Here is a 26855-nt window from a genome sequence, read left to right as displayed (position 1 = left end):
CTCTATTGTATTGTATTGTATTTGATTTCACAGATCTTACAAGATGATGTAATCTATTTTATGATGTATATTCTTTCAGCCTTTCATACCCTATGACTTGTACAATGGATGATTGTGCATTCTGGTTATTGCCAAGTGGCATCCTGTAATTGTATATTATTTATTAGGTTTGTACTTGTGATTATTCCACGATGTCGATTTTGGTTGTGTTAGATTTAATATTAATAAATGTAAATGTGATTCAACGTCATGGGACCCTTAAGAGATGTAATTTTTTATGTGTTGCTTATGTATATGTGTATGTTATTGCTCCCGCTATATCATATTTGTTGTTTATTATCTTTAAAAAAATGTTTGGCAAACTTAGTGAAACTTTAGGTTAATTTATTTTGGGTTCCCTAGTAGAGCGTTACATATTGCTCCTTTGTCATTGTAGTGGATTCTGATCCATCCTCGTGGGCTCATTGCTTGTTCACATAGGCTTCGTCTTTGTTGAGCTCGATTGGGATTGATATTGACCACCTCCCTCCCTTCCAGTTTTCTCTTGATGCTTCTGCCCACCTCCTTCCCTCGCAAGAGGAGCTGAACCAACATGTTAGACTTGAGCTTAACCAACATAAACAATATATCAACATGACTTGGTGTAACCCTACAGGTGGGTTACACTCGAAGATAGCCTTTTATGCTAAGCACTTTCTGGTCATCAGAGACAGTATTATTATGCCTCCTAGCTACTTGTGTCAACATTGGTATCATGCCTTACACCTCTCTGGGCTCCTTCAGGGTTTGCTCCCACCAGCTTTGGATTCAAACAGATCACCACATGGATAGAGAGGACCAAACTTTCCATATGTGTATCTTGGGCATGGTCGAGATAGAGATCCATTTCATTTTTCGTTGTCCCACCTACTACAAGATTCGTAGGAGATTCTATTGCTTATTTAAGGAGTGCAGCTCCCTTGCGACCTTTTTCAGCTACACGGACCATAGATGCCTTGCACTATACCTCGAAGACACTATGCAGCTCTGCGACCACACCTTACAGCTCTTATTCCCCTAGAGAGTGACCCCAGTTTAGTTTAGTACTGCTCTCTTCTCTCCCTCGTCTCCTGCTCGTGGGACAAAGCAACCTTCCAGTGCCACCATCGCGAGCCTCTCCAAATCTGTGGGACCTCATTGTTGTTATACTTGTCAGCAACACCCTCCCAGCTTTTCTCGGCAGCGGTTTAGGGCACTTGCTCGCCCTAGTGCGTACCCTTCCGTGCTTGGCTTCTTTTTACCAAGGAAGGACCCTTAGTCCTTGCCTCATTCTTGTGCTCCTTGCTTCTTTTTATTTAGTACAAGATAAGAATTTTAGTTAGGTGCATCAATTGGCAAACAAAGGTGAGCATAATGAATTTGAAACAAATAACTAGTTTTTATGTCGTTGATGAGTGTCTTCTTGAAATAGGGAACTTCTGCAATGTGCCTAAAGAGAGAAGCCTTATAAGATATACACATAGGTCACAGTATTAGAAACACTTTCAAGTTTTAAATAGATGTAAACAATCCACGTACTAGTCTTGTTTTCAAGTGGTTGCCTTTAATTTTATAAGAAGTTGCCAATTGTGGAGCATTAGCAAGCCCAATAATAAGAAACTTGGGGTGTAGCTATTATTGCTAATGCCTAAAAAACCTTTTGGGGAGCATCTCCGTATAGTTTGACAGTGGAATGCTTAAGATGAAGCACAATAATGAATATATTTTTGTTGTTGTAGATCATTTTTCTAAAATGTGCATGCTTGGCTTCTAAAGAGGTGAGTTGGGAATAATTCTTCACAAATATTATATTTGTGCTTCTGAACTTTATCATTTTAGATTAAGATACAAAGCTTAGAGAAAGAGTGCACCATACCATGTAAAATAGATACTAAATTGATGTGCTACAACTCCCCATTTCCAAATGGATGGACAAAAATGAGTAGCAATTATAAAATTGCTTGCAACTACATGCAACAATATCCTAAAGGTTGAGATTAACATTAATATATATACAATGCTTTTATAATTGTTCTATTCACTATTCTACAAATTTGTCTTTATTTACACATATTATGCTTCTACACACATTTTCCTTTAGTGTTTGTTTAGTATAGCCAAGATGATGGATGGAAAAAGGATTATAAATACTAAATTTTATTGAAAAGATTAGAAAAATACATCTTCCAAGTCCAGTAAAATATCAAGGAGTTTTAGAGTGATCAAACACTAGCTCTGCTATAATCAACATCAAGTAAAACATCAAATTTAATTTTAGTGAGAAAAATATGGGTGCACTTTGATAAAGAGAGGTTCCAAGGCACCTTACGACCTTTGAGATGTACTCCCTTTGAGATTCTAGAATAGTCAGACCATAATGCTTTTGAAGTATACTTGCCTAGACGTGATATTTTCCATAATCAATTTTGATGAGTTCACTTGAACTTTCTTTGTTAGATGAAGATAAAGACGTTTTCATCAGAATGGACAATTTTGAACCTAAGGAACAATAAAGCGTAGAATAACATTGCTCCTTAACAAGAGAGCATGAAATATGGTTGCAGTTGCATGACAAAACAGAATGGGTTCCTAAAGGAGTGGGTAGAAAATGCACGCATTTAATTATTGCACAATCTTTTATGGACCAAAAGCCTCCTCTTGGGATAACTATGATACAAAAAATATAGGTCTAAGTTAAATCTTGGACACTCGGGTTATTTGGATAACATTTCGAAAGACCTGTACTAGTGAGATTTTCAGATTTTCTACACTCAAACAGAAAATATACTATGCACAACTTGCAAAGTGAACTCAAGGGTGTTATAGATGCTCATAACTCTTTGTAACCTCCAGCTCAAGGTACAAATGCCAAACTTAATTATTAAGTTGAGCTTTCTGAGCATCATTTACAACAAAATGCCAACATAATGTAACCATGACCAACTGATGACAAACAACAAACTCATAGCATGACAAGTAATGGACACATCCAATTGTGGACAAAGAGTATAACATAAAGGGTTCTAGACTTTGAATTGATTATTTTCATGTCCTTTTCACCTTCTTAACACCCATGGAATGTTATAGGAGTTGTATAACTAACATATTCTTGAATTTGCAAGAGTTGGCTCTTTGAAGAAAAACTTGTTTAATGATCTTTATGTTGATTCAAATGGGAAATTTGTGGTTTTTGCAAATCCAAGATGAAAGAATAGGTTTGAACAGGTTGTAGGTGGTAGGTGTTGTCGAATCTTTAACAAGCCTTGAAGGTGTTATAACACTTGTAATGCGCATCTAAGAAGTGATTATAGATATCTCTAGGGCACTCTTCCTTAAAAATCCATCTCTTTCATCTCCAATTTAAAGTTGGTGATCTGTTTCTTAACTTGTCTGTTTAATCCCTATTTATATTATTCCCTTCATGTTATCTACATTTGAGCATGCTAATACTGTTGAGAGTGATCATATTTGAGTGATCAGCAATGGCAATAGATAGCTTCCAATGTCAAGCTAGCATAGATCTTCAAACATAGCTAGTAAAAAATCTGAATATGTTTCATCATCAAGCAGATCAAATTGCAAAAAAAAATCCTAATTATGCCCTCTAGAATACTTCATATCTCAATTATGTGAAGAGCTTTTCTACAGATGCATCAAATACTGTAAACTCCATATTGAAGATTAACAAGCTCCATACTCAATGAAAAAAAGCTTGACCCCCAGCAATATTTAATCATAATGTAAGCTCCATATTGAAGATAAAAAATGAATATTTAGATTTGAGCTTCATCGTATCCAATTCGACGCAATTCATCACATGGACGAAACAAAGATAATACGAATCAAAACAATCTCACTAAGGCTTCAAAGGTGATCAGATGTAAACACCATGCCATGAACACAACCTCATCTTTATACAACACCAATCCACAGACATGTTGACAAAAATAATGTATGTGAAATCCCTTGCTCATAAAAAAGAAAAGAATCAATTCTATATTTTAAAGAAAACAAGCAAGAGGAAACGGTTTTAAATTTAAAGCAAAGCATTATGAACCATTTATTAGATTGCGAATAAGTAAGGTATGGTTGTTGGACTGCAGTTTATCAAGCTGCTATGCAGTCTTTGTTGTAAATTTAAGTCAGAGAACAATAGTAAGTTCAATCATGCTCTTTTAAGTTTTTTAGCAAACAAATTTCAATCAAAGACTGGTTATCATGATTCAACTAAAGTTACTCTTTGGACCCAAGTCTATATTTCTACCCAGAATAAGTTAATAAAAGCTATAATTCTAGAAAAACAACTTAGACCCCCCTACAGTAGATATCTATTTGTCCTGACTACTATTGTGGGGTACCTTACAATGGGGAAATTGGGAAGGTCCATCAATGCGTAAATAGAAGGAAAAGTCGACAACATCATTAATGAAGAACACATAAGTTAATTTTAGCCATAGGGCACTCATTTTCGTCTAAGAAACATCCACATTGAAAAGATGCCAAGGTAATTGTACTAAAATTACTATTTCCGTCGTCACTTAAGGGAGGCAATGGGTGTGGAGTGCTTTACAGTCAATCAAGATAGGACAAGGGATTTGAGCTTAAGACGCAGTGAACGAAGGACTTTAATGACGTCCAATTGAAGACCCAATAAGCAAATTAAAAACAGGAACTATTACTTTAGGAGAATTACATTTAATATTTGATTTAGTGGGTTGCAAATAACTAATGCTCGTAATAGCTAGTTTATTTATTGTGTTCTCTTTTGGTTAGCTCTGGCATCCGGCACTTGACTAGAGATACTTGTAATATTACTTTAGTCTAAAATCCAACAGTATCATTAAGTCTTAATAATGAATCATGTAGAGTGATCCGAATCATCAGTTATGAGAAATCTGATAACCATTTTCATAAAATTATTCTATCATATTATTATGGACCATGCAGTTTTTCAATAGTTTGGCAACCAAGTTCTTGAAAACAGATACACACTGAAAAGTATATTTTCTACTAAGGATTGTCTAATGCAACCTGAAAAAATGCTTGGCTTACTCAATCATAATAGCGTAAGTTCTAACAGAATTACTGAAAAAGTGGGTAAAAACTTTTTGGTGGAACGGATTGCAAGATGGGCTCAAAAGTCTGTCAAAAGCCAAATATAACCAAAATGGAACAGAATAATGTCCAGAAGAGATTAATTATTTCCATACAGTTATCTTTCATTTATTGGTAAATTTTCCTTGCAAAATAACAGTTTGCATAGATACCCAATCCATTAAGGCATGCCACACACCATTAAAAGCTTATATTTTTTCCCAGATTCAACACCTATCTCTTGGGTACTTGAACATTAGGCTCTGCTATGAAAGACACAATGATTAACCACATAAAGTCATCCAGTTATTTACATATAGTTACATTGTACCAATGCATCAATATTTCAAATATTATTATTAGGTTCTGTGGTTTTCCTTCTTGTTTAAGTTCACAGTGCTATTTTGTGTTCGAACCATTCTGGAACACTGATTTGCACCACAGAAAACAGATGACTAATGCTTGTTCTATAAGGCTTGATACACCTGCTACAAGTCTACATCAAATTTCAATAGATGTAAATCTGAAACAAGTTTCCAGATGACAGGGCAAGATTCATCGATTAAAATAATATTGCATTGCCTGCAGAGGTAATGTGTAGTATATTTGGATACAAAGTCTACAGAAAAAAATGACAAAGTTAAGGAGTTAAGGCATCTCACATTATTCACTAAGTCTGCCTTAAGAACTCCTTAAAGAACAATACAAACAAGAGCAGTAAGATCAAGTGCATACAGAGCGCATTGTATCTCAAATCCAAAGAGCCCATTTAAAGAAAATGTCTGCAAAAAGGACGCAAAAGAGCAGCATATCCATTCATATGGATCACAGAATGATTCCATGAAAATATGTGACAAATTTGATACACATTTCAAGAAAAATTTGAAATACAAAGTCTACGGAGGTAATGTGTAGTATATTTGGATACAAAGTCTACAGAAAAAAATGACAAAGTTAAGGAGTTAAGGCATCTCACATTATTCACTAGGTCTCCCTTCAGAACTCCTTAAAGAACAATACAAACAAGAGCAGTAAGGTCAAGCGCATACAAGAGCACATTGTATCTCAAATCCAAAGAGTCCATTTTAAGGAAATGTCTAGCAAAGCAGCATATCCATTCATATGGATCAGGGAATGATTCCATGAAAATATGTGACGAATTTGATACACATTTCAAGAAAAATTTGAACCCATAAATTGCTCACATGCACTTCTCTTGTTGCAACTTGCAACTCAATAGACAACAGTATCAGAAGTTTAAATAATCAAAAATTACCATTGAATAATATAATATCTTCAATGAAAAACTTTCTAGAGCTCTAAAGTAATTGCTAACATAAAACCACTCCCCTAAAACAAATTATCTCAGCACACTGAATAACTACTGAATTTATGAGGTCTAGGCTTCCTTCACTGTAATTTAATCCTCCTCAAACATGCACAAAAGAATAGTGGAGATTAACAATTTTGCATCCCCCTTACGTCAAACCTTTACTCCTGAAACAGATAAATAAGAAAAGCATTAGTTGTTCTGCAAATCATGGTTACTTTCCTGTAAGCAAGCACCTTCAAACACACCCTTGATCCAAATCAGTTAGTAGATATTTGACTTCAACTATTACAGGAAACTATGAAATGCTGCTAAGAGAAATACATTTTTAAAAAAAAGCATTAACTAGTTTCAACTTAAAAAGATAAAAAATGAGAGATCTTCTGTGTTCCACAGCATTTCCAGGATGGGGATGATGAGGATGGGAAATATATTACAGAGATATCAGACCAAGAGCCAGATTTTGCCATTTTGGGTACGGCAATAATGTGTATATTAAGTTTTTAAAACTACATAGATTGAGAGAGCCCCATTTTGCAAGTTAAAGGACAGCTATAACTACAGCAATAGAACATAACACAATCAAAATGCAAAACACATTCCAAAAAGAAATTGTTTCCCTACACTTCTCATTCAATACCACACTGTGCCAGACCATGGTCAATGCGCCTTCAATCTCTTTAGCAACCAGCAAAAATTAATTGGCTCGAATACAATATCAAGAATTTTCAAGTTCGAAACATTTTTTGACAATGAAATCACAACTCAAAATTATTGCTACTACTAACTGTTATAGGACTTATGTCCTTACCTACTGTTAGTTGCAGATTTTTACCACTTAACTCTTACAATATACTGTGCCCAACAAGTGGCAATCTGAACAACAGTTGAGTCAGATTCGATGACCTTCTACACCAACTCTCTGCTTATTTTAGAAGACGCTGCTACCTTCTTATGGTTTGAAAATGAACTAAAAATAACCAATATGCTTTTAACCCAAAACCAAATAAGGAAGGGAACTTTTAATCAGAAAGTTCTTTTAAAGGTTCAAAATAACAGATTTTTTATATCACAACTGGAACACAAAGTTTCCTTAACCATAAAATTCATTTTGAGCATCTGCAGATTGCCATTTCAATTTCACACAAAGTTGTATGCTGAAGCAACAATCAATCATCTGAACTTAGAAATCAACAGACAATGACAGTATCCTATAGTAATTGAACTGCAATAATCTCTTCATAATTCACAGAAAATTACTTTCACATAATATGTCATCAAAGCTTTTCTCTAAGATTTTTCTTTCTAACACTTGCACAACAAAAATTTAACAAGACTGACTTTAATAACCGATGACTTCTTGAAGATAACCACCCCAAAGATTAGTTATAATTTATAAGTATTGAAGTATAGCATAAAACATAAAGATGGCCCTCCAGAGCCTATAGTTTTTGGGATATGAATAGCATGAAATTAAACAACTAGAGACCATCAATTAACAAATCCTTCTCATCCTCGTCTGCTTCTTCTTCCAGCTCTTCCAACTCGTCCAACTCCCACTGAACCAGTACAGTTGCATCAACCGCATCACCCTAGGGCTTCTGTGTTACCTGTGGGTTTGTCCTTTTTCTGCATGCCCTGAATTTAATGAGGACTGGCAATATCTCTTCTTCAACGAGATCAGACTTAAATCCAACTCTTATCCTCTTCACCACCTTCTTCCCAACGTCCACAATCTCCCATGGAATATCCTTGACCTCATCACTGAGAGTCCACCACCATGGTTGCATTCTTCATTTGCTCCAAGGATCTAAAATCGGCCTTATGCAGAGAGGTCAAGAGGTCATCCCTGACCTTTCGACGAAAAGCATCCTTTACAATATCTGCCTCTAGCTTCTTTCCCATCATGCCCAAATATGCTTATACCAATTGTAGAAAAGTGACTTCTCAGATCACTTTGGAGATTCGTGTTCTTAACAATGAATGTTGTAAGACTAGACTGCAGTTCTTTTGTAACATGGTGTTTCCAATCTAGCATTTCTACCTGAAGAGTGATGTTATTGGGGTTAAGATTAGCAATGATACCTTCTAACGTCAAGATAGAGAGGGGTAATTAGGCAATTTCATGTATATCCAGGAGGGTGGTGCATAATCTACCAGTCTCTCTTTTCACTTTCCGTAGCTCAACTTGGTTAAGATTAATAGCTCATTTGAGTGTGTCACGGTTTCGTAAGCCATCTTCAATGAGGGGCCCCGGGCAATCCTTTGACAATCATCTTGCTCGACCAAACATCTACTACTTTAGCAATTGCCTGAATTCTTTTGACAGACACCAGCTCATTACAGTAGATAAGATCTAAGACTAAAATTCAGTTCTTTTGTAACATGGTGTTTCCAATCTAGCATTTCTACCCAAAGAGTGATGTTATTGGGGTCAAGATTAGCAATGATACCTTCTAATATCAAGATAGAGGGGGGTAATTAGGCAAATTTCGTGCATCTCCAGGAGGGTGGTGCATAATCTACCAGTCTCTCTTTTCACTTTCCGTAGCTCAACTTGGTGAAGATTAATCATTTACTTGAGTGTGTCATAGTTTTGTAAGCCATCTTCAATGAGGGACAATCATCTACTGCTTTAGCAATTGCCTGAGTTCTTTTGACAGACACCAGCTCATTGGAGTAGATAAGATCTATAATGGATACCCCTGAGGATTAGCTAGTTAAATCATTTTCTGGGCCAAGCGGATTGGATAAAAGAGGTGTGGGTGTCCATATATTGAATGAGTTCTCAATTTTTCTTTTCAGCGACTACAATTCTTTTAGACAGCACAGAGACAGAGATGTGGCATGGTATACATCACCTTCGGTAGTTGAGAGTCCCATGACAATTTGGCTCATGTTCATGCTTGTCTGCACTAGCATCGGGCAATTTCTAACACATGATGTTCAATTTGAGGATCCACAACCACCCTGGCCATTCGCCTTGCCTCCTTGGACTTGGGAGTCTCGCCTAATAAGCGTGCAACTGTATCAACTTTAGCTTCAACGACTGGAGAGTATTTCTTTTTCTTTTTTTCAATGGCCTTTTTAAGCCATGTGGTGGATGAAGTACTTTTGGAGCTTTAATTAAAAAGGTATTAACACAAGAAATAGACGACAGCACGAAATCATTGAATATTGACATTTAGGGATTTCCATTTATTAGAGACTATGGGACTTTGTTCTCCTAATAGATTTAGAATTTGGGCATCCTTTTCATTTGAGCTTGTTTGCAATGGAGCTCTTTTCTTAGACAATGCCACAACACGCACTTCACAGATGGATTCCAACTTTTAAAAATTCTCCAGAGGGTCATTATCTCTGCCAGACTCTGAATCTATCCAAGATATTTCCAAGTGTCCTCTAGCTTTGGTAAGTGGACATATTGGATGAACCATTTTGTTTGACATGCCCTTTACTATCAAAATGGGTTCTCATAGGCAGAGAGTGGAAACAAAACTAAGCCAGCAGTTTGTCAGAAAACTTGGCGGATTCATTGCTTTAACATGAAAAATGGGACAAAACCGTGAGAAAAGAATATCCTTTCTTCCTCATTTGAACATATTTAATATTCACAAATACTATTTGGCACCAAAGTTCAAAGAAAACAAAATGGTCAGAGGCATACCTAGGTAATTTCAAGGATGCCTTTTCATAACCTCCAACTCTCAAATATGAAAAGCTCCTAAACTGTATGTAGAAGCTGCAATTCTGAATCAACGCCCTGGCCTCCTTAGAGATTCTCTCTTCAAGACATCCCTCAATACTTATCGCGAGTGTCACAAAAAAACATTGGGGTGCTTGGACATTAGTATTGGTTTCTTTGGGCCTCCCTGCATGTGATGAGGAGCGAGAAAGTATTTTAACTTTACTGTGCCACCATGCATGTGATATGTTTGGAACCCAAGAAACTATGACTTTGATACACGTCTCTTCTTTATTTCCGAAGAAACAAAAACAATAACATCAAAAGCAATCATTTGATCCTAAGTCAGCCTTGTCGAGCTTTCTTCTGAAAACTTCATTTTCATCAATAAAATCTTCCCAAAAGTCCTATAGCTTTGGTAAGTGGACATATTAGGTGGACCTGTAAAAGTTTTGATTGACATACCCTTTACTAACAAAATGGATTCTCATAGGCAGAGAATGGAAACTAAACCAAGCCAGCAGTTTGTTGACAAACTTAGTGGATTCATTGCTTTAACATGAAAAATGGGGCAAATTCATGGGAAAAGAATATTCTTTCTTCCTCATTTGAAAATTTAATATTCAAAAATGCCATTTGGCACCAAAGTTCAAAGAATAAAAATGATCAAAGGCATACCTAGGTAGTTTTAAGGGTGCCTTGTCATTACCTCCAACCCTCAAATATTTAAAGCTCTAAAACTGTATGTAGAAGCTACCATAATTCTGAATCAAGGCCTTAGCCTCCTTAGAGAGTCTCCCTTTAGGACATTCTCATGAGTGTCATTAAAAAACATCAAGAACACAGGAAAAGCCATTCATGCCTTCTTCCTCTTGTAATTGAGGAAAACATTTCTAAATAGGGGTACCCTCTGCAATGTTACCCTCTTGTCTTAAGCCTGGCCAAGACGTTCTACCAATGATGAGCACATAGAAGAGCACAGAGCACATGTGAAATTGCCTCTCGTCATTAAACTTTACAAGTTGCTCATGCAGCCAGTCACTTATCAACTTTGCCTAATCAACCTGGTCCTTGTCATCACAAACAATAAGAACAACAACACATTCACTTCTCAAAATATTCAGACTCGGGCCTAGCAGCCACATGGCACAATAGAACAATGATATCTGCATTTTCTTCTTGAAACAATTCCATTTTTATTTAAGGGTGTTATTTAGACTTTCCCAGCCAAAGGGTTTTCAATCAACTCAGAGCAATAGTGTTGAGACACCACTCTACCTGACCATGGAAGAATTCTCACCTTGACTGCAAAGACAATTACATTTCTTCCTCCCTTGTCTTATAAATGACCCATAGACAATCACATTTCTTCCTCCCCTGTACTACATGTTACATCCCAAAATTTTGACCTAATTTTAAACTTATTCATAACCGTTGAATTTAACAAATTATTCTTTCATGATCATGTGAAATAGGTAGTTATTTATATATGTTGTATTAACTGTTAATGAAAATGGTCATTAACCATTAACTGTTATTAGATGATTAGCAGTTGCTTGATTTAAAATAACGATTATTATGTTTATATGAAATTATTATGGAATTATTATTATGGCGAAAGTGTTTTTATGGGTGATTGCAGGAGAAGATGTAGAGGGGGGAAGCATTGCTAAACGGAATCATCGGAATGGGATGTTCGCTTAGTTCAGTCTTCAGGATCGGCAGGTATGACCTTAAACTTCCTTGGAAAGGACGCAACAACTTGATCACAAGATACATTTTTGGGACCGCATGAGCTATTAAGAAAATAATCTAAGACAACATAAAATAATATAATTTAAAATATAAAACATACCTCGAGAGATTTTAATTGATCTTCATCATATTATTATAATAAATACTTACATACGTACATATAAATATAAAAATGAAATGGCATCAATAAATTATAATAATGTAATTTAATGATGTCACCCCATTGATATACTTACATGAACGTACATGAGTATATATTATAATATTGAAAATTATAATCCGTCCAACTCTTCTTTTCAACTTTTTATTTTATTTTTCTTTCCCTCTCTTTTCATAATCGATTTAATACTTGAAATTTTGAATCGGCTTTAATCTTTTGTAAGTGAAGGAAGCCAAGGAGTCCTGATCACTCTCCATATATGGAAGACGTGAGGGAGAGACAGGATCACCTTTTTCCTTGGTGCTTGAACTTCTTCCTACCTTGCTACGTTTCAGATTTCCCTTGTCTCATTAACCAATCCAACCCTGAATTGTACGTCTGCATCATGCCATTGATACATCTGCGATCTGCCATTGAAACATCTACAATTACCTTTGATACGTCTACAATCTGCCCTTGATACATCTGCAATTTACCTTTGTTAAAACTTTGATCAGTTTGGGTGATTTTCAACTCAGCCAAGCAAGTATTTCCAGCTAGGATATTGAGGATTAAGTGCTGAAGAAACGAGAGGCAGCCGATCAGATTTGCAAGTTACCCAGAGAAAAAATATCACGTCATGAGTTACTTTTCTATGTTTTTTAATGCATATTCTACTGCAGCCGGCTAAGCTTAGGAGTCTTTTCCTCTATGACTCTGATTATATTATGCAATTTGCTAACTGTTTCCTGAGAATTATATTGAGTTTTTCTTTTATTCTCATTATACCCATAATCATCTTTAAAAGAAGTTGAGTGGTATCTCTTTAAAAGGAATCTCAAAATGTGTAAAAACCTTCATGAAGTTACTAATAACAATATCAAGTCTTATGCTGTCTCAAATTATGATAAAAGATATTAAGAGCAGATTGCTTATAACCTTTCCAAAACACTTGGGATTCACCAGCAATATAGCCATGATATGGTGAAGAGGTGTAAAAGAGTAGAGCACTCATAATTTTAATGCACCTGTGACTCACCAGCCGGCAGCCATGAAATGGTGATGAGGTGGAATAAATCTGCAAGAAAACAAAAGAGAAATCAGACAAGAATACCTTAAATGAAATATATTTAATAGCTCGTGCTCATCTCTGTTATGAATCCTGTTGTCAAGTCGAGCGGTGGTGATCGGGTCGTTGAACCCAATCGGAAATCTCTAGGCAAGGTAGTTTATAGGCATGTTTGTCATCTAATGATCACTTGATGTCAGTAACGCTAGTTATGTAAGCACGTCCATTTCATAACTGAGCGGACACTCAAAACACCAAGATGCTCAAGTAGTTGGACTGAAGAACATCCCAAGCCGATCCCGAGGTAGGGAGGCCCATTCTAATTTGATAGAATGTGTGAGGATAAGTATGGTCTGAGGTTGGGAGGTCAAGCCTATGTCAATACTTCTCCTCTCACCAAAGCCGAGGCTTGCACAACCAACTAAAGATCCTTCGAAGATACTTGTATGTTCTTTCTTTCTTTTCTTGTTAAGCATTTACTTTACTTCTATGCAATTATGCTAGTTAATTGTTAATCTCTTTATTTCAGCTGAATATGAATACAGTAGTGAATAGTTAATCGTTGATCTAGTTATTTCAATTGAATGTGATTTCAATTATTTTCTGTTAATTGTTAAAAGCAATTAGTGTCATGTGAAATAAATGCTGGGAGTTTTAGTTTAAACCGTCTTCAATTTAGATATAAAAATTTGTTTGTTACACTACACCATCATTTGATTCGTTCACAAAGATTTGACAGTTGAACAAACAAAGTATAAAATTCTGGATATTCCCCAATCTTTCAAGCCAGAAGCTTTGGTGGCAAGTCGTGGGATAGGATTTAGTAAGAAATAGAAGCAATCAAAGAAAAAGCCAAACAAAGATAGAGCATAATTCTCCTACACAAAAAGACACCATACTTTTTCAAGAAGAGGGAATTGTAGGGAAGACCGACTTGTTTTTGTTAAGGCTGTAGCTTCTGTCGGATTGATTTTAACACGGGATACCTTGTTGATGGTAAATCATCTTCAAGATAAATATCTTACATATATAATATATATTACATATTATATATGATTATATAATAATATAATAATATATTACATATATGGTTATTTATATTACTATAAAATTAATATGTTAACTAGTGATGTTTAACTGTAGAAACATGTCTCTTCATGAGACATGTTTCTTCCTCACATATTTATAAGCCTTCATTTGCATTTGGAACACAATCGATACAATGGCATTGTTAGTACATTTGCAGCGATCCTATAAATTAACATGGTATCAGAGCCAACTGAGAGTTGATGAATGGTATTTGGATGAGTAATATTCATATGCAGCAATTTGAAAATATATATAGACTCATATCTTCATATATGACTTGCTGTATCAAGGACTTCAGAATCGATGTCAAACTCAGTGAAATATTCACACATAAAACAAATCTATTGGTGTCATTAGGGAAATTGAATAAATTGAGGAACCATTAGTGCAAGTGATCAAGGGAAGCCTCTCATGAAAAAAAAAACACCACCAAAGTAATGATCACAGAGCAGGCCACGAAGACAATCGACTGGGATAGCATGGCCAAGATTCTTGTGCCTGATGTCGCATAACACTTACGAAGAAGTAAGCGCAGTCTCAACACAGAGTTCAATCAGTCTAATGGAGATCGTGTTTTTGTAATGGCATATGAAATTATAAACAAATAAAGTTATAAGTTATAACAGACATTTGGCTCATGATCAAATTCAGCCCAAAAATGCGGCTGAAGCTTGAATGGAATGAGCTGACCGATGGGTCATGTACCCTAGAATGATAACCATATTACTGCAGTATATTTCTTTGGTTGCAGATCATACATGGAAGATACACAAGGGAAAAGGGTTTGTATTCCTTAAAGGCAAGTATGAACATAAGCGGATAAACTATAAATATCTATTGGTTTTGTCATCTGCATACTCCGATATCCCAAAATGGGTAGTGTATTTTGTGGCGGATGGTCTAATTGAAAGAATACTTACGTGGATATTGCTATGGAGTCATGAAAAGAAGCGACGATCTTCTGGAGGTATCATGGAGCAGACATATAACCGGAGCAAACTCTTTTGCTAGGCATCATCGACACTAAGATTAGGAAGCTCTGAATACTTATATCAGAACACCTCATCAAGTAAGCATTCCTAAAGTGGTAGTCAGTCCACTGAGATCGTATGTATAATCCATCACTAATATTCATGGGCCATGGTTATCACCGATCAAGAAAATAATATAAGAGGGTCTACGTTGATCGCAATTGAAAAGGATGCAGAACTCATACCACCACGACTACTCATCCATATATATAATTATGTATGCAGTCCCAGCATAAGTTCTCACAGAAATAAATCTATGTTCCACGGAGTTTCCGGGACGGGGACGTTTTAGGGGACGGGGACGTGTTTCCGGTACGGGTACGGGTCGAAGCCAAAATTTAGGGGACGGGACATCAGGGGACGGCGATTAAAAACATAGGGGATTTTTTTTACTATAGAGACAAAATTCAAATATGTATATCATAACATTGATAAACCATTCACCATAGACATTTTAGAAGATAAATACATGGAATATTATCAAATGGCAAATACTAAGTGCTTCCATTATAACAATATCACATACATATATAGCAAAAATTAAAATGCCTAAAGGCTTCAAGTATCATGCTGAAATCAGAATGAAATAAAGAGAAGTCCAACTAAAATAGTTGGTAAATAGTAAATACCGAACGCAGTCTTGCCTCACTAAACACAATCTTTGCTCATTGCTGCTACTGCTCTTATGTTTTTTTCCTTCCTCTTAGCAAGTATGTTAAATCGAAAAATGAGTAGAAGAGTTAGTGTTTTAATGGACCAAATATGGGTTGCATATTGTTATTATGTCTTTAAGATGACTAGGGGCCACACGAACAACAAAAATTAGGAAAAAATGTTTTTTTGGGGATGGTTTGCCTTTACCAGATTGACTGGAAAAAAGGGGACGGCCAGCAGTTTCGGGGACGGATAGGGGACGGCAAAACTGTCCCCGATACTGCTGGCCGTCCCCAAGTTTCCTGCCCAAAAAAATTGGCCGTTTCGGGGACGTTTCTGAATTCTTCAAAAAAGGGACGTCGCAGGGTACGGCCAAAATCCGTACCCGCGTCCCCGTTTCGTACCCGGTACGGGTACTAGGGTACAGAGGCAGGAAACGCGTCCCCGTGGAGCATAGAAATAAATATATGGGGAATAATAATAATGAAGTGAAGTAGCGTATTAATAACCGAACTCGATCATGAGGGAATATTAGAGACTTCAACTCAACACGACAAGGGGATCAGCTATGTGGAAGAATATTGTCACTTCGAAATTTTCTTGGCACCGTCAAAGGTGCCAAGAAAATAGCCAGCCCACTGTGATGGTTAATCCAATGGAGCTACATCCCTATATTTTTCATTAAGAGTGGCGAGAAGAAAATTACAGGTGGTCATGCAGAGAAACTGGACATGTATTTTGCTGTTCTTAAGTGAACCAAGATGTGGCACTTTTACTTGATACAATATGTAATATGAATATATCTGCAATGAAAGATAGGAATTGGCATCGAATAATTATAGGCCAATCTGGAGCCACACCGAAGTAGATAAGAGATAGTACAGTCCAAACCAATACACAATACTGCCACCGTGGAGGAATCACATGGGAATAATCTGGAACATAAAAGAATACAATACAAACATATAAAATAGAAAGTATGCGTCATGATTAAAATAGAGGGGTAAACTAAGGTTTTGATACCCTTAATTTAAGAAATAATGAAAGAAAAATTTATTAAAGGATGTGCACAGTTTTATGAATAAATGACATGTCCACATCATCCCATGTATAAAGGATGAGACTATGATATGAGGAACACAGAGCATCCAATTCCATCGGACTACAAACAAATCAAGGACAAACTTCTCCCAGTCAGCAGCATATGTGGCAGAGATCTGAGGTGACATTTCCACCATGGACGCAACCTTCCACTATTGACCACCCTATTTATAGGGGATAAAGATATTACAAAAGGCATCAAAGGAGATAAAAAGGAGTCTTAATTAAGCAAAGGAAGATATTTGACAAGGGCATGGACCCCACATTCAAAGGGTGAGAAGGTAAGATTAATTAAATAAAATATATTATTATGATTATGTTTTATTATATAGGTATATTGATTGTACTATGAGAAATATACTTTCTAATTATAATGAATATGGAATATTTGTGTTAAGAGTATATGTAATATAGGGAACATGGTAGTTCCCAAATTACTTTAATTATTAACTATTATATTTATTATCATTTGAAATGAAATTTATTCAAATAATATTACTATGGAATTCTTTTATTGGTTGGTACTTAAGTATGTTTTATTTATTTATTTGAAAATTTCAATATATTAATGTTATTGAGAATACTTATTCAAGGTGATCTTATTACTATAAAAAGATATGTGCCTTGATCTTTTCTTCCGAGAATGTTGTTGTAGGAAGGAGATTTAAGTACCCTCTGTGCAACCTCTGGAAACTCTCTTCTATTTATCATAATTTGGTGCAATCTATTCCCACACTTTATGTCGGATGAAATATATGAAGCGCATTCTCCACTTGAATCACAGAATGTTTCCAGAACAAACAATGTCTTCACAATACTTGAAATGCGCTCTAAGGCAAATCTACACTAGTGCAAGATGAAATAACTCACTGTAATGGCCAAAACTATTACAATGTAGCAGTCAATTTGAATGAATCTAAAGACTTCAAGAAAGACTTGTCCGTTTGGAAATGACACATCGAAGTTTGGCTAAGTAATATGATGAATTGAATATACCATCGTCAACATTCTAAATTCAAGTGGAGAATCTATATTAAAAGATTGATTGATATTATTCCTTCTCGAGAAATAAATATAGATTGACAACTATCATTTTATATTGGTTGAGACCATACAAATTCAATGACAGATGTAAGCTTGAAGTAATTTATTGATGTTAGTTGAAGAGTTACAATATCAAATACCTACATGACCAAAGGATGATTACAAGAAACTATTACAAGATCGAACTAATTGATTATTAATCAAGGAAGATTATCATTAATCAAATGGAAATTTCTATTGTTCAATTGATTGGCAATTTGGAAAGTGATGTGACTAACCTATAAGGCAAAGAAGAAAATTTGAATAGACATTGTTCTTGGAAACAACCTATCATTACAATCTGCAAGATCTAAAGAAGATAATCAATACTTTGTACCAAGTTAATTATTGACAATCTTCCTATGATAAGGTTCTAGTACAAGAGTTTGAGGATGTCAAGTTAAATTTCTTCATTAGTACTAATGATAACATGATAATGATTCCTTACTAAGATTAATACTTAGAAAGAAGAAGTTAGAGATAGAGGTTGATATCATTCATGGATGATTGTCTCTCATTAGATTTGATATTGATTGAAAACTATATAAAAATGAAGTATGTGGGGGGGTGAATAATTACCCAACGTTTCATTCCCATATGGACCTTCATTGGAGAAATCAGTCTCATGGATGACCGTGTGCAGATAAGAATTCTTATCTTTTACATCTATCCACGCATTATAGTCTCTCTTATTTTTATTTCTATATGTACTACATGAACTATTTATCCTTGATCTTGCAGGAAAAGAAGAATGACACATTAGGTAGCTTATGACAGTAGCTTGAAAGAAGTTATGATCAAGCTGGATAAAGTGAGGCTCTTGAAGCAAATGTATTTGATGATTGAGATTATCAGTATCCCTTCTGAATTAAGAGGGAGTAATACACTTCTTCGAAGGCAATGTGGAGCTTAGAAGATTAATAAAAGGGATTCTAGAAATACATGTGTGATTGCATGATTTTGATGGGACTTATCATTAGAAAATGAGTAGATTGATATCAGACTCAAAGTGAATGTGACAAGAATCCTTGTGGAAAGAGAGCCTCTAAGGGAGTAACTACTAGACCTGACTTCTCAGGATCATTGTTCAAAGGGAGAATTTTTGAGGTGCAATCTTTTGTGAATGATATCTTCTCTATGAGGAGAAGTTCTAAGTGAAACTCCATGTAATGCATTCTTCTCTGTGAAAGAAAATTAAGGTGAAAACCATTGTACCACCCTCTGACTGGGTTCATGATGGTTACTATTTCACATATGATATGTAATGAAAAGTGACGATCTTTTATTGACATATATAAACAGAAGGTAACCATTATAAGATGACAATCTTATAAATGGTAGACCTGTTATTATGACAGCTTCATTAAATTGTTGTCCTAGAGTGCTGGAAATCATGATAACGAATAGACGGAAGGTAACCATTGTAAGGTGGCGATCTTATGAATGCCAGACTTGTTATCATGGTTCTTTGGGGAGGATTTTGTCGGACAACATGATAACCAACTTGTTATGGTTCTTTGGCCCAGATCTTGCCGAACACTATGACATAGTTACTACTATAGGCCACACTTAAGGTGGTGTTTTAAAGTTATGGAAATTGCTTAAATTGTGTGTTATGAAAGGTGAGAAATTTAACCTCATAGTGAATTGAATATCATACTAAGATGATATCTCTTCATATTCTTTAAAGCATAATGTGTTCTATAAATCCTCTTTAACTAAGAGGGAGTGTCGAGGTTGTAGCTTCTGTCGGATTGATTTTAACATGAGATACCTTGTTGATGGTAAATCATCTTTAAGATAAATATCTTATATATATAATATATATTATATATTATTATAAAATAATATATTACGCATATGGTTATTTATACTAATATGTTAACTAGTGATGTTTAACCGTAGAAACATGTCTCTTCATGAGACATGTCTCCTCCTCACATATTTATAAGCCTTCATTTGCATTTGGAACACAAACAATACAATGGCATTGTTAGTACATTTGCAGTGATTCTAGAAATTAACAGTTCCCACTGTTGGTCATGATTAACAGTGTTGCATGCTAAGCAAATTGATGACTTGACAAACGCTATCAAGCAAAAGCACATCGAATTCCATCTTCCTACAAAGAAGCAGCACCTCTTTCCACTTCTTCAAAATCAAGAAAGGCAAAGGACAGGTACGTATTGCAGCTGCAGAATCTCCACACCATGGATACTTGACTCGCACTACATGTCACATGGGTTCTGATAGACAACAGTTTTCATTGTTGGAATCAGTGCCACACATTCATACAGGTGGTGATACTCAGGTGGAAGTTGTAGGGAAAGGTTCAGTTGACATGGATGATGGATCATTTGAAAATGTTGTGTGTTCCGGACTTGTGTGCCAACCTTCTTTATGTCTACCAAATCAACTGATTAGAAAGATGAGTTTTCTCTTGATAAAGTAGTGACCAAAAATCTTGCAAGACTATGCCTTGGTTGTATTGACAAGTCAATCATTAGTCTCAGATATATGCATTCTCCAACCTTGTACGATAATCTCCTTCTACAGCATTACTACCTCATTCAAACTTGGAGAGTGAGTTATGGCATGAACGGTTTGGCCAACCCTAACTACTCTGAAGTCAGCTGCTCAGCTAAGAGAATATAATCACAGTATTCCTCAAATCAACTTTTGTATGTGCTGTGACATCCAAAAGAGAAATTTGATAAAGGGAAACCTTGGAGTTCAAGGCTCGTGCTGTCAAGATTTTACAGACTAACGATTGGTGAGAAATAAGTGAACTTGGTTGCATACACACTAATAGGCCAAAACTCAGGTAAAAAATAAGAGGGGTTAATAAATAGATTCAGCTTGGTCTACATGTCAATCCAGCAGTGTAAACTTGTGAAAGGTGCCATAGCTATATGCACAAGGGTTGTAGATAGTGAGCTGAGTGTTGGTGAATGCAACTAAAAACACACAGGAATCACTTAGACAAAAATTTTGATTTAGCTTTTTCATTCTGTCTTTATTGCAGTGACTGTGAAAGAAACTATAACAACCTGTAACAGTGGCAGTTTCCTATATAAATTCCAGATTGTAGATTCATGGTTTGAATTACTTCAGTAAATGAATCAAAATCCAACAAAATATCAATAAATTATTTATACAATCTCACTCAATAACAGACAGTTCTTAATCATATTATGAAAAGTAACAATCCAACACTAATCAAACACACATTACTGCAAAAAACAAAAATCACCAGATGTCCCAAGAAGTGGGCCATGTCTCCTTAGTCTGTCAGGTGATGAAACAGAAGAAAGCTTTTTCTACACTAGGCTGATCATGCAAATGCTGTTTTCCTTACCGGAAAATAATACAGAGTCTCAACACCAAAGTCTGCCTACTAAAGTCTGCTGCAGAGCTGATATTACATAATATATAAGGCTCAACTCTATCAGCATTAACAACAGATCTCTAAAGCAATTTAAAATAGAATAGTTCGTTTTGGCCTATGACCAACGAACTAATGGCTCGCGAAAAACCTTGGCCACTGGCCACTAATTAAAAACTGTATTGTTACAGCAGCAGCTGAAATAGAAAACGGACAGAGTTTTGGTTGTCTCCAAACTAATAACAAGTGCATATTTTATAACAATCCACATGACAGATGGTGCTGAGGTGCCTGTCAGAATAAGGCATGTACTAGCTAGCAAAGAGAGTGAAAACTTCATGGACCATGAAACAAGAAATTCCTGTAGAGAGCGTGTTGCCATACTTTGAGTCCATCCCTTTAAGCTTCTAACTTGGTGAATTTTCAATGCAATCATGTTTAACTCCCTATCTAGATAGCCCATAGGTGGCTCTCTTCTTATCAAACATCGTTAGGGCTTGCCTTATGTGTCTTTCCGGGTTTTCCTTGCTCCGCTTCCCCTAAACCTCTATGTGGGATTCTCACTTCTTCTCTACATCAAGGTCTTAGGTGATCTAGGTTTGGGTGGGTTTCTATCTGAGCATCTTCGCAATGAGAAGAAAGTCTATTTTGGTTCTGCAATATGTTCCTATCTCTAGCAAGGCATTTCTTCCGGATTCTGGCCCTTGCTGTTGGATTTCCATCGTTGGCGTGCTTCATCAGGTAAGATCCTGAGGAATACCTGATGAAAAAAGTAATTCTGACATCTCCAGTTATATTTGAAGTTAATTCATGATGAAAAGATCAAAAGAACAAGATCTAAAGCCATGGAACTCTCTGAGTAAAGATCTGAAGTCAAAATCCAATTCTGTGCAAAGAAACGGAGATCCATCTATCTGTATGCTTCCCCTTTGGAAGCGAAGGTCTTCAAGTATGTTTCCAAAGCAAAGCTGGGAAATAAAAGGGAAAAGTGACCAAATCAATGGGAGATATTTCTAGTTGTTTATTTCTTCAGAAAATACATGTCTCGATGGTGCTTTCCATTTAGAAGGAAAATGTGAAGCTTCTATCCTGGAGCATATAAGAGATGAAGAAAGTTGAAGCCAGATGTGAAGACATTCTGTGGAGATGCCAAAAAGATGTTTCTGATGGAGTAATTTGTTAGGTGCGAGCCCAATACAAAAGAAATCATCATCCAAGTGCGAAATGTTCATTTTGCGGCTCCTCCAAGTTAAGTGATTAAAAGAAGAAAAGCCTTGTGCGAAAAAGGAAGCGATAAAGTACTCAAGGCACTAAAGAAGTAGTCCTCACAATGCGCTCCCAAATCAAAGGAAATAAAAGGTAAAGGCAAGCTTATGGAGAAACAAGTTAATGCCTCCTTCCCCACACTTAAAGAATTATAGTGCAAGCCCTTGTGCCGGATTTTGAAATTAAAAGGGTAGCTTCCAGTAAGCTTAAGCTAAAGCGATTCGGAAAGGATATGATCTCGCTACTACAGGAGATTAAAGTTAAGTTTTATGTTAGTCGGATTTATGGGCTATCATACAAGTAGAAGTAAAATGATTTAAAGAGCCGTTAATATGCCTAATTTAATGCAAATCCGACAGTTATAACTGTTGGTTATGATTTATTTCGTTAGTGTGGTGCCATGTTCGAATTTATGAATCTATATGATCGAATTTCTACCAAACGGAGTTCCTCATTTCGTAATGGTTATAATTTAAGTAATTGCCTTCTCTGTGTGAATTTATAAGTGAATGGCAATCAGAACTGCTAGGTATGATAGTCTAGTTGGATTAGAGAGTGAGTTAAAGAACTTTTCTGATACTTCTTTCAAGTTTTTTGACCTAGGTGATATGCACAAAAGACTAAACACCCAGCCCATCCATCCAATCACATAGAAATTGAAGGAGAGTGGATTGGTTGAAGCTGTAGGTTTCCCCATATGGCTATGCAAGCGCCAGAGTTGGGGAAGGAATGCATTGATAGATATAATCCAGAGACAAAGCAAATCTTGTTGCCCGACCAATCTATTCTGCTTTTTGTGAATAAGGAGTTGATGCAATCTGCCTTTGGCATTCCAATAACGGAAGAGTATTGTAACATTGATTTTTCATCATCTGCATCAATGTTTAATGAGAAAAAGACTCTAGGAGAGAAGATATGCAAAAAACATGGTTTCAGACTCTCCTCGAGGGAAAAAGAGCAAAATGTCAAGAATTCTCTTTGGAACCAATCTGAAGAAGGAAATCGTGGATATCTTGGCTCTGTTGCTGAGACTAAAGGGGAAAGAAGAGATTCCAGGATAACAGTGAGCACCACTTCTACTTGGTTCAGGCCATCTGTGTTGAAGGATTACAAATTGATTGGGCTCAAATTATATGTGAAGAGCTTGCCTCTTGGCTAAATTGGGCAAGGGCATTTAAACAGTTCTTTATGTCATCATATTTAATATCTGCCTTAGCCACACATCATCTATGGCCTGGTCTGCCCTGTATTGAAGACTTTGATGAGAACACCAAGGTATATGAATTCTATCCTCACCTACAATTGTAGAGGAGCTTTGAAGAATACATAAACGTAAATGATGCCTTCACAATATGTCAGGAACTGCAAGGGTGCCCTAAGCGGAGGTTTTCACTAGAAGCTATATCAGCAGTCAGCTAGTTCGAATGCTGCTTTATTCAATTTCCATCTTTCTCCTACTTGAGGATTGGTGCATTCAATGGCTTCCCAAAGAGACTCCCGGAGTACTCGGCGAGTTTTTCATTTCCAACACTCCCTAAGTACTTGGCAAGTTTCCAACACTCGCTGAGTACTTGGTGAGTTTCCAACACTCGCCGAGTTTTTAAGCTGGGCAACTCGTGGATTCCAAGTACTCAGCTGGGGTGAAAACTTGCCAATTAATCAGCAAGTAATTGGAGAGTTTTAATTAAAAACTCGCGGTGACATAACCCGTGCACTGGCCCAACAATATAGGGCAAAAGTATGTTTTTTTGCAATGCCAATTGGATTTGTGTGTTCTAGAGGCTTGAGGTGTGGAGAGAAGAAGGCTTGGAGGCATTCTTAGGTGATTGCAAGTGATTCAAGGCAGATTTGAGTGGATTTGTCAAGGATTCTAACTAGTTTTAGAAGGCAAATCTCTTTCCAGGTATGTTCTTTTTTATCATAGTTGGAAAACTTTTTATAGTTTTTAAAAATGTTCTATTTTTTTTGTTGTTGCTTGTAAATGAATTCAAATCATTTAAAAGCATTTTAACTCTATGTTTGAATCATTTGAAAGCCATTCAGCTCTATGTTTGACCATTTTTTTTGAAGAATATGGAAAATTTTCTAAAAACAAACCCTAATTGTTTGTTTACTTTGTTTAGTAACTAGTTCATACTCATAGATCTAAGTTCTAAGTTCTAACTTTGTTTATTCATTTTGCTATAAATTTATGTGTAGGGCAGCAATTAAGCATTAAAAAAGCATGACAAATCCGCAGGAAGAGTGGCCACAAAAACCATGCCCATCTGGATATATAGGCACTCGGCCTAGAAATGCAAAAGATAAGGCATGGCAGTTTGCCTATGAAGCTCCAAATGATGTTGGGAAGGTCATATGCATTCCATGTGAAAAACTTATTTATGGAGGCATAAACCACTTCAAATACCACCTTAAAGGCATAAAGAAACATGATTCAAATCCTTGTCTCAAGGTAACTGAAGAAGAAAAATAACTCATCAATGCCCTACTTGCAGCTGTTGAAGAGAAAAAATTGAATAGGAAGAGGGCGAAATTAGCTATGAGGGCAGCAATAGCTGAATCTCAAAGAGCTCCTTTTGATATGCAAGAAGAAGAAGCACTTGAGAACATACGGGGATCTCTTCGTAGCCCACGGTTCTGCAAATAAAGTGCCTCTTTTGCTGGTTCCACTTCTTCGACATTTCCTAGTTCTTCATCACCATCCACATTACGGATAGGGAGTTATTTTGTGTCCAGGAACACAGCTAGATCACAGCCATCATTAGAGGGCACTAGATGGAACAAGGAGGTGCATGAGCAAACTGATATTGCAGCAGCTGATTTTTGGTTTTTCAACAATGTCTCAATGTATGTGGCTGATAGTCCCTACTAGTTGAATTTGGTGAATGCAATTTCAATATCGGACGAAGGGTACAACCCGCCTCCTCACAAGGATTTGAGTGGAAGGTTAGTATTTTACTATTTAGTAATTGTAGATAATTGTGATTCACTTTAGTTCATTGTTATATTTAAATCTTAATTGTTATTTCTCATGTTTTACTAAAACTTTATTACACCTAAATTTTGTAGGTTGCTTGACAATGCGGTTGATAGGGCAAGAGTATTGATAGAAGACCAAAATAAAGAGTGAAAGAAATATGGCTGCACCATTTTATTTGATGGGTGGACAGATGAAAGAAGTAGAACCATTATTTATTTCTTGGTTGCTTGCAAAGCTGATGTGGCGTTTTGGAAATCTGTTGATGCCTCCAACAAAGTAAAAAATGCACACACATTAGCTTTAATGTTGGAAAATGTTGTCATGGAGGTGGCAGTAGAGAATGTGGTCAAAATCATCACAGAGAATGCAGCAGCATATGTGGCAGCAAGTAAATTTAATTTTTTATGTTCAAAATGAATCATGAATGTAATGCTATGGTATTATTCAATTTAGATTTGATGTAAATATGGTAAGTTTGTAACTAATTATTGATTTTTTACTAATCTTTTAGATAGAATCCTCCAAGAGAGGCATCCCACACTTTTTTGGTCACCTTGTGCACCACATGTCCTTGACCTTCTTTTGGAGGACATAGAAAAACTTGATTGGGTGAGTCCAATTGTGGAGGATGCTAGGCGAGTCACCAAATATATCTATAATCAACCATAGGTTCTCATTTTGATAAGAAAGACCACTAAAGGAAAAGATTTGGTGAGACCCGCTATGACAAGGTTTGCAACGGTGTTCTTGACATTGCAAAGTATTCTTGACCACATATTGGCTCTGAAACAAATGTTTGTGTATGATGATTGGGTTGCTTCACCTTACTCAAAGAAGCCCGAAGGAGAGGTTGTGGGACAAATAGTCTTTGATGATAGTTTTTTTGCAAAGGCTACAGAGATTGTGGAGGTAACTTCAAGAATCAAAACATTATATTTTAATTGATTCAAGTTTCATTATTAATTCATAACTTACTATGTTATTAACTAATTTGTATTTTTCAAATTTCAAATGTAGATGTCAATGCCCCTAGTTAGAGTCTTGCGCATATGTGATGGGCAACAATCCCCAATGGGAGGTCTTTATGAGGCCATGGATAAGGCCAAAGAGGCTGTTAGAAATTACTATCATGTAAACAAACTCAGATTTGACCTCATTTGGGAAATAATTGATAGG

General features: G+C 36.1%; 1 protein-coding gene across 8 annotated transcripts in view; it reads right to left on the bottom strand.

The window, feature by feature from the left end:
• Positions 1 to 6195: 6195 nt before the first annotated feature.
• LOC149540034 (uncharacterized) overlaps positions 6196 to 26855 on the bottom strand; it is a 42812-nt gene continuing 22152 nt past the window's right edge. For 2 of the 8 annotated variants that reach the window (XR_016356337.1, XR_016356338.1), the window contains exons 3-4: positions 12961 to 13099; positions 6196 to 6609 (exon numbers count right to left, since the gene is read on the bottom strand). Coding sequence is in view for 3 of the 8 variants with exons in the window: in XM_089801220.1 (XP_089657346.1) it covers positions 6591 to 6609; positions 13061 to 13099 (58 nt within the window). In the remaining 5 variants the exon portion in view is untranslated. The remainder of the gene's footprint in view (positions 6610 to 12960; positions 13100 to 26855) is intronic. The other 6 variants (XR_016356339.1, XM_089801221.1, XM_089801220.1 and 3 more) reach the window with 3 other exon arrangements.

Source organism: Cupressus sempervirens, chromosome 9, assembly GCF_028749045.1.
Source record: "Cupressus sempervirens isolate cs-2001-9-10 chromosome 9, ASM2874904v1, whole genome shotgun sequence".
In the NCBI taxonomy this organism is placed as follows: domain Eukaryota; kingdom Viridiplantae; phylum Streptophyta; class Pinopsida; order Cupressales; family Cupressaceae; genus Cupressus; species Cupressus sempervirens.
Note: the sequence above shows the minus strand (reverse complement) of the source record. Positions and strands in the feature narration are given on the sequence as shown.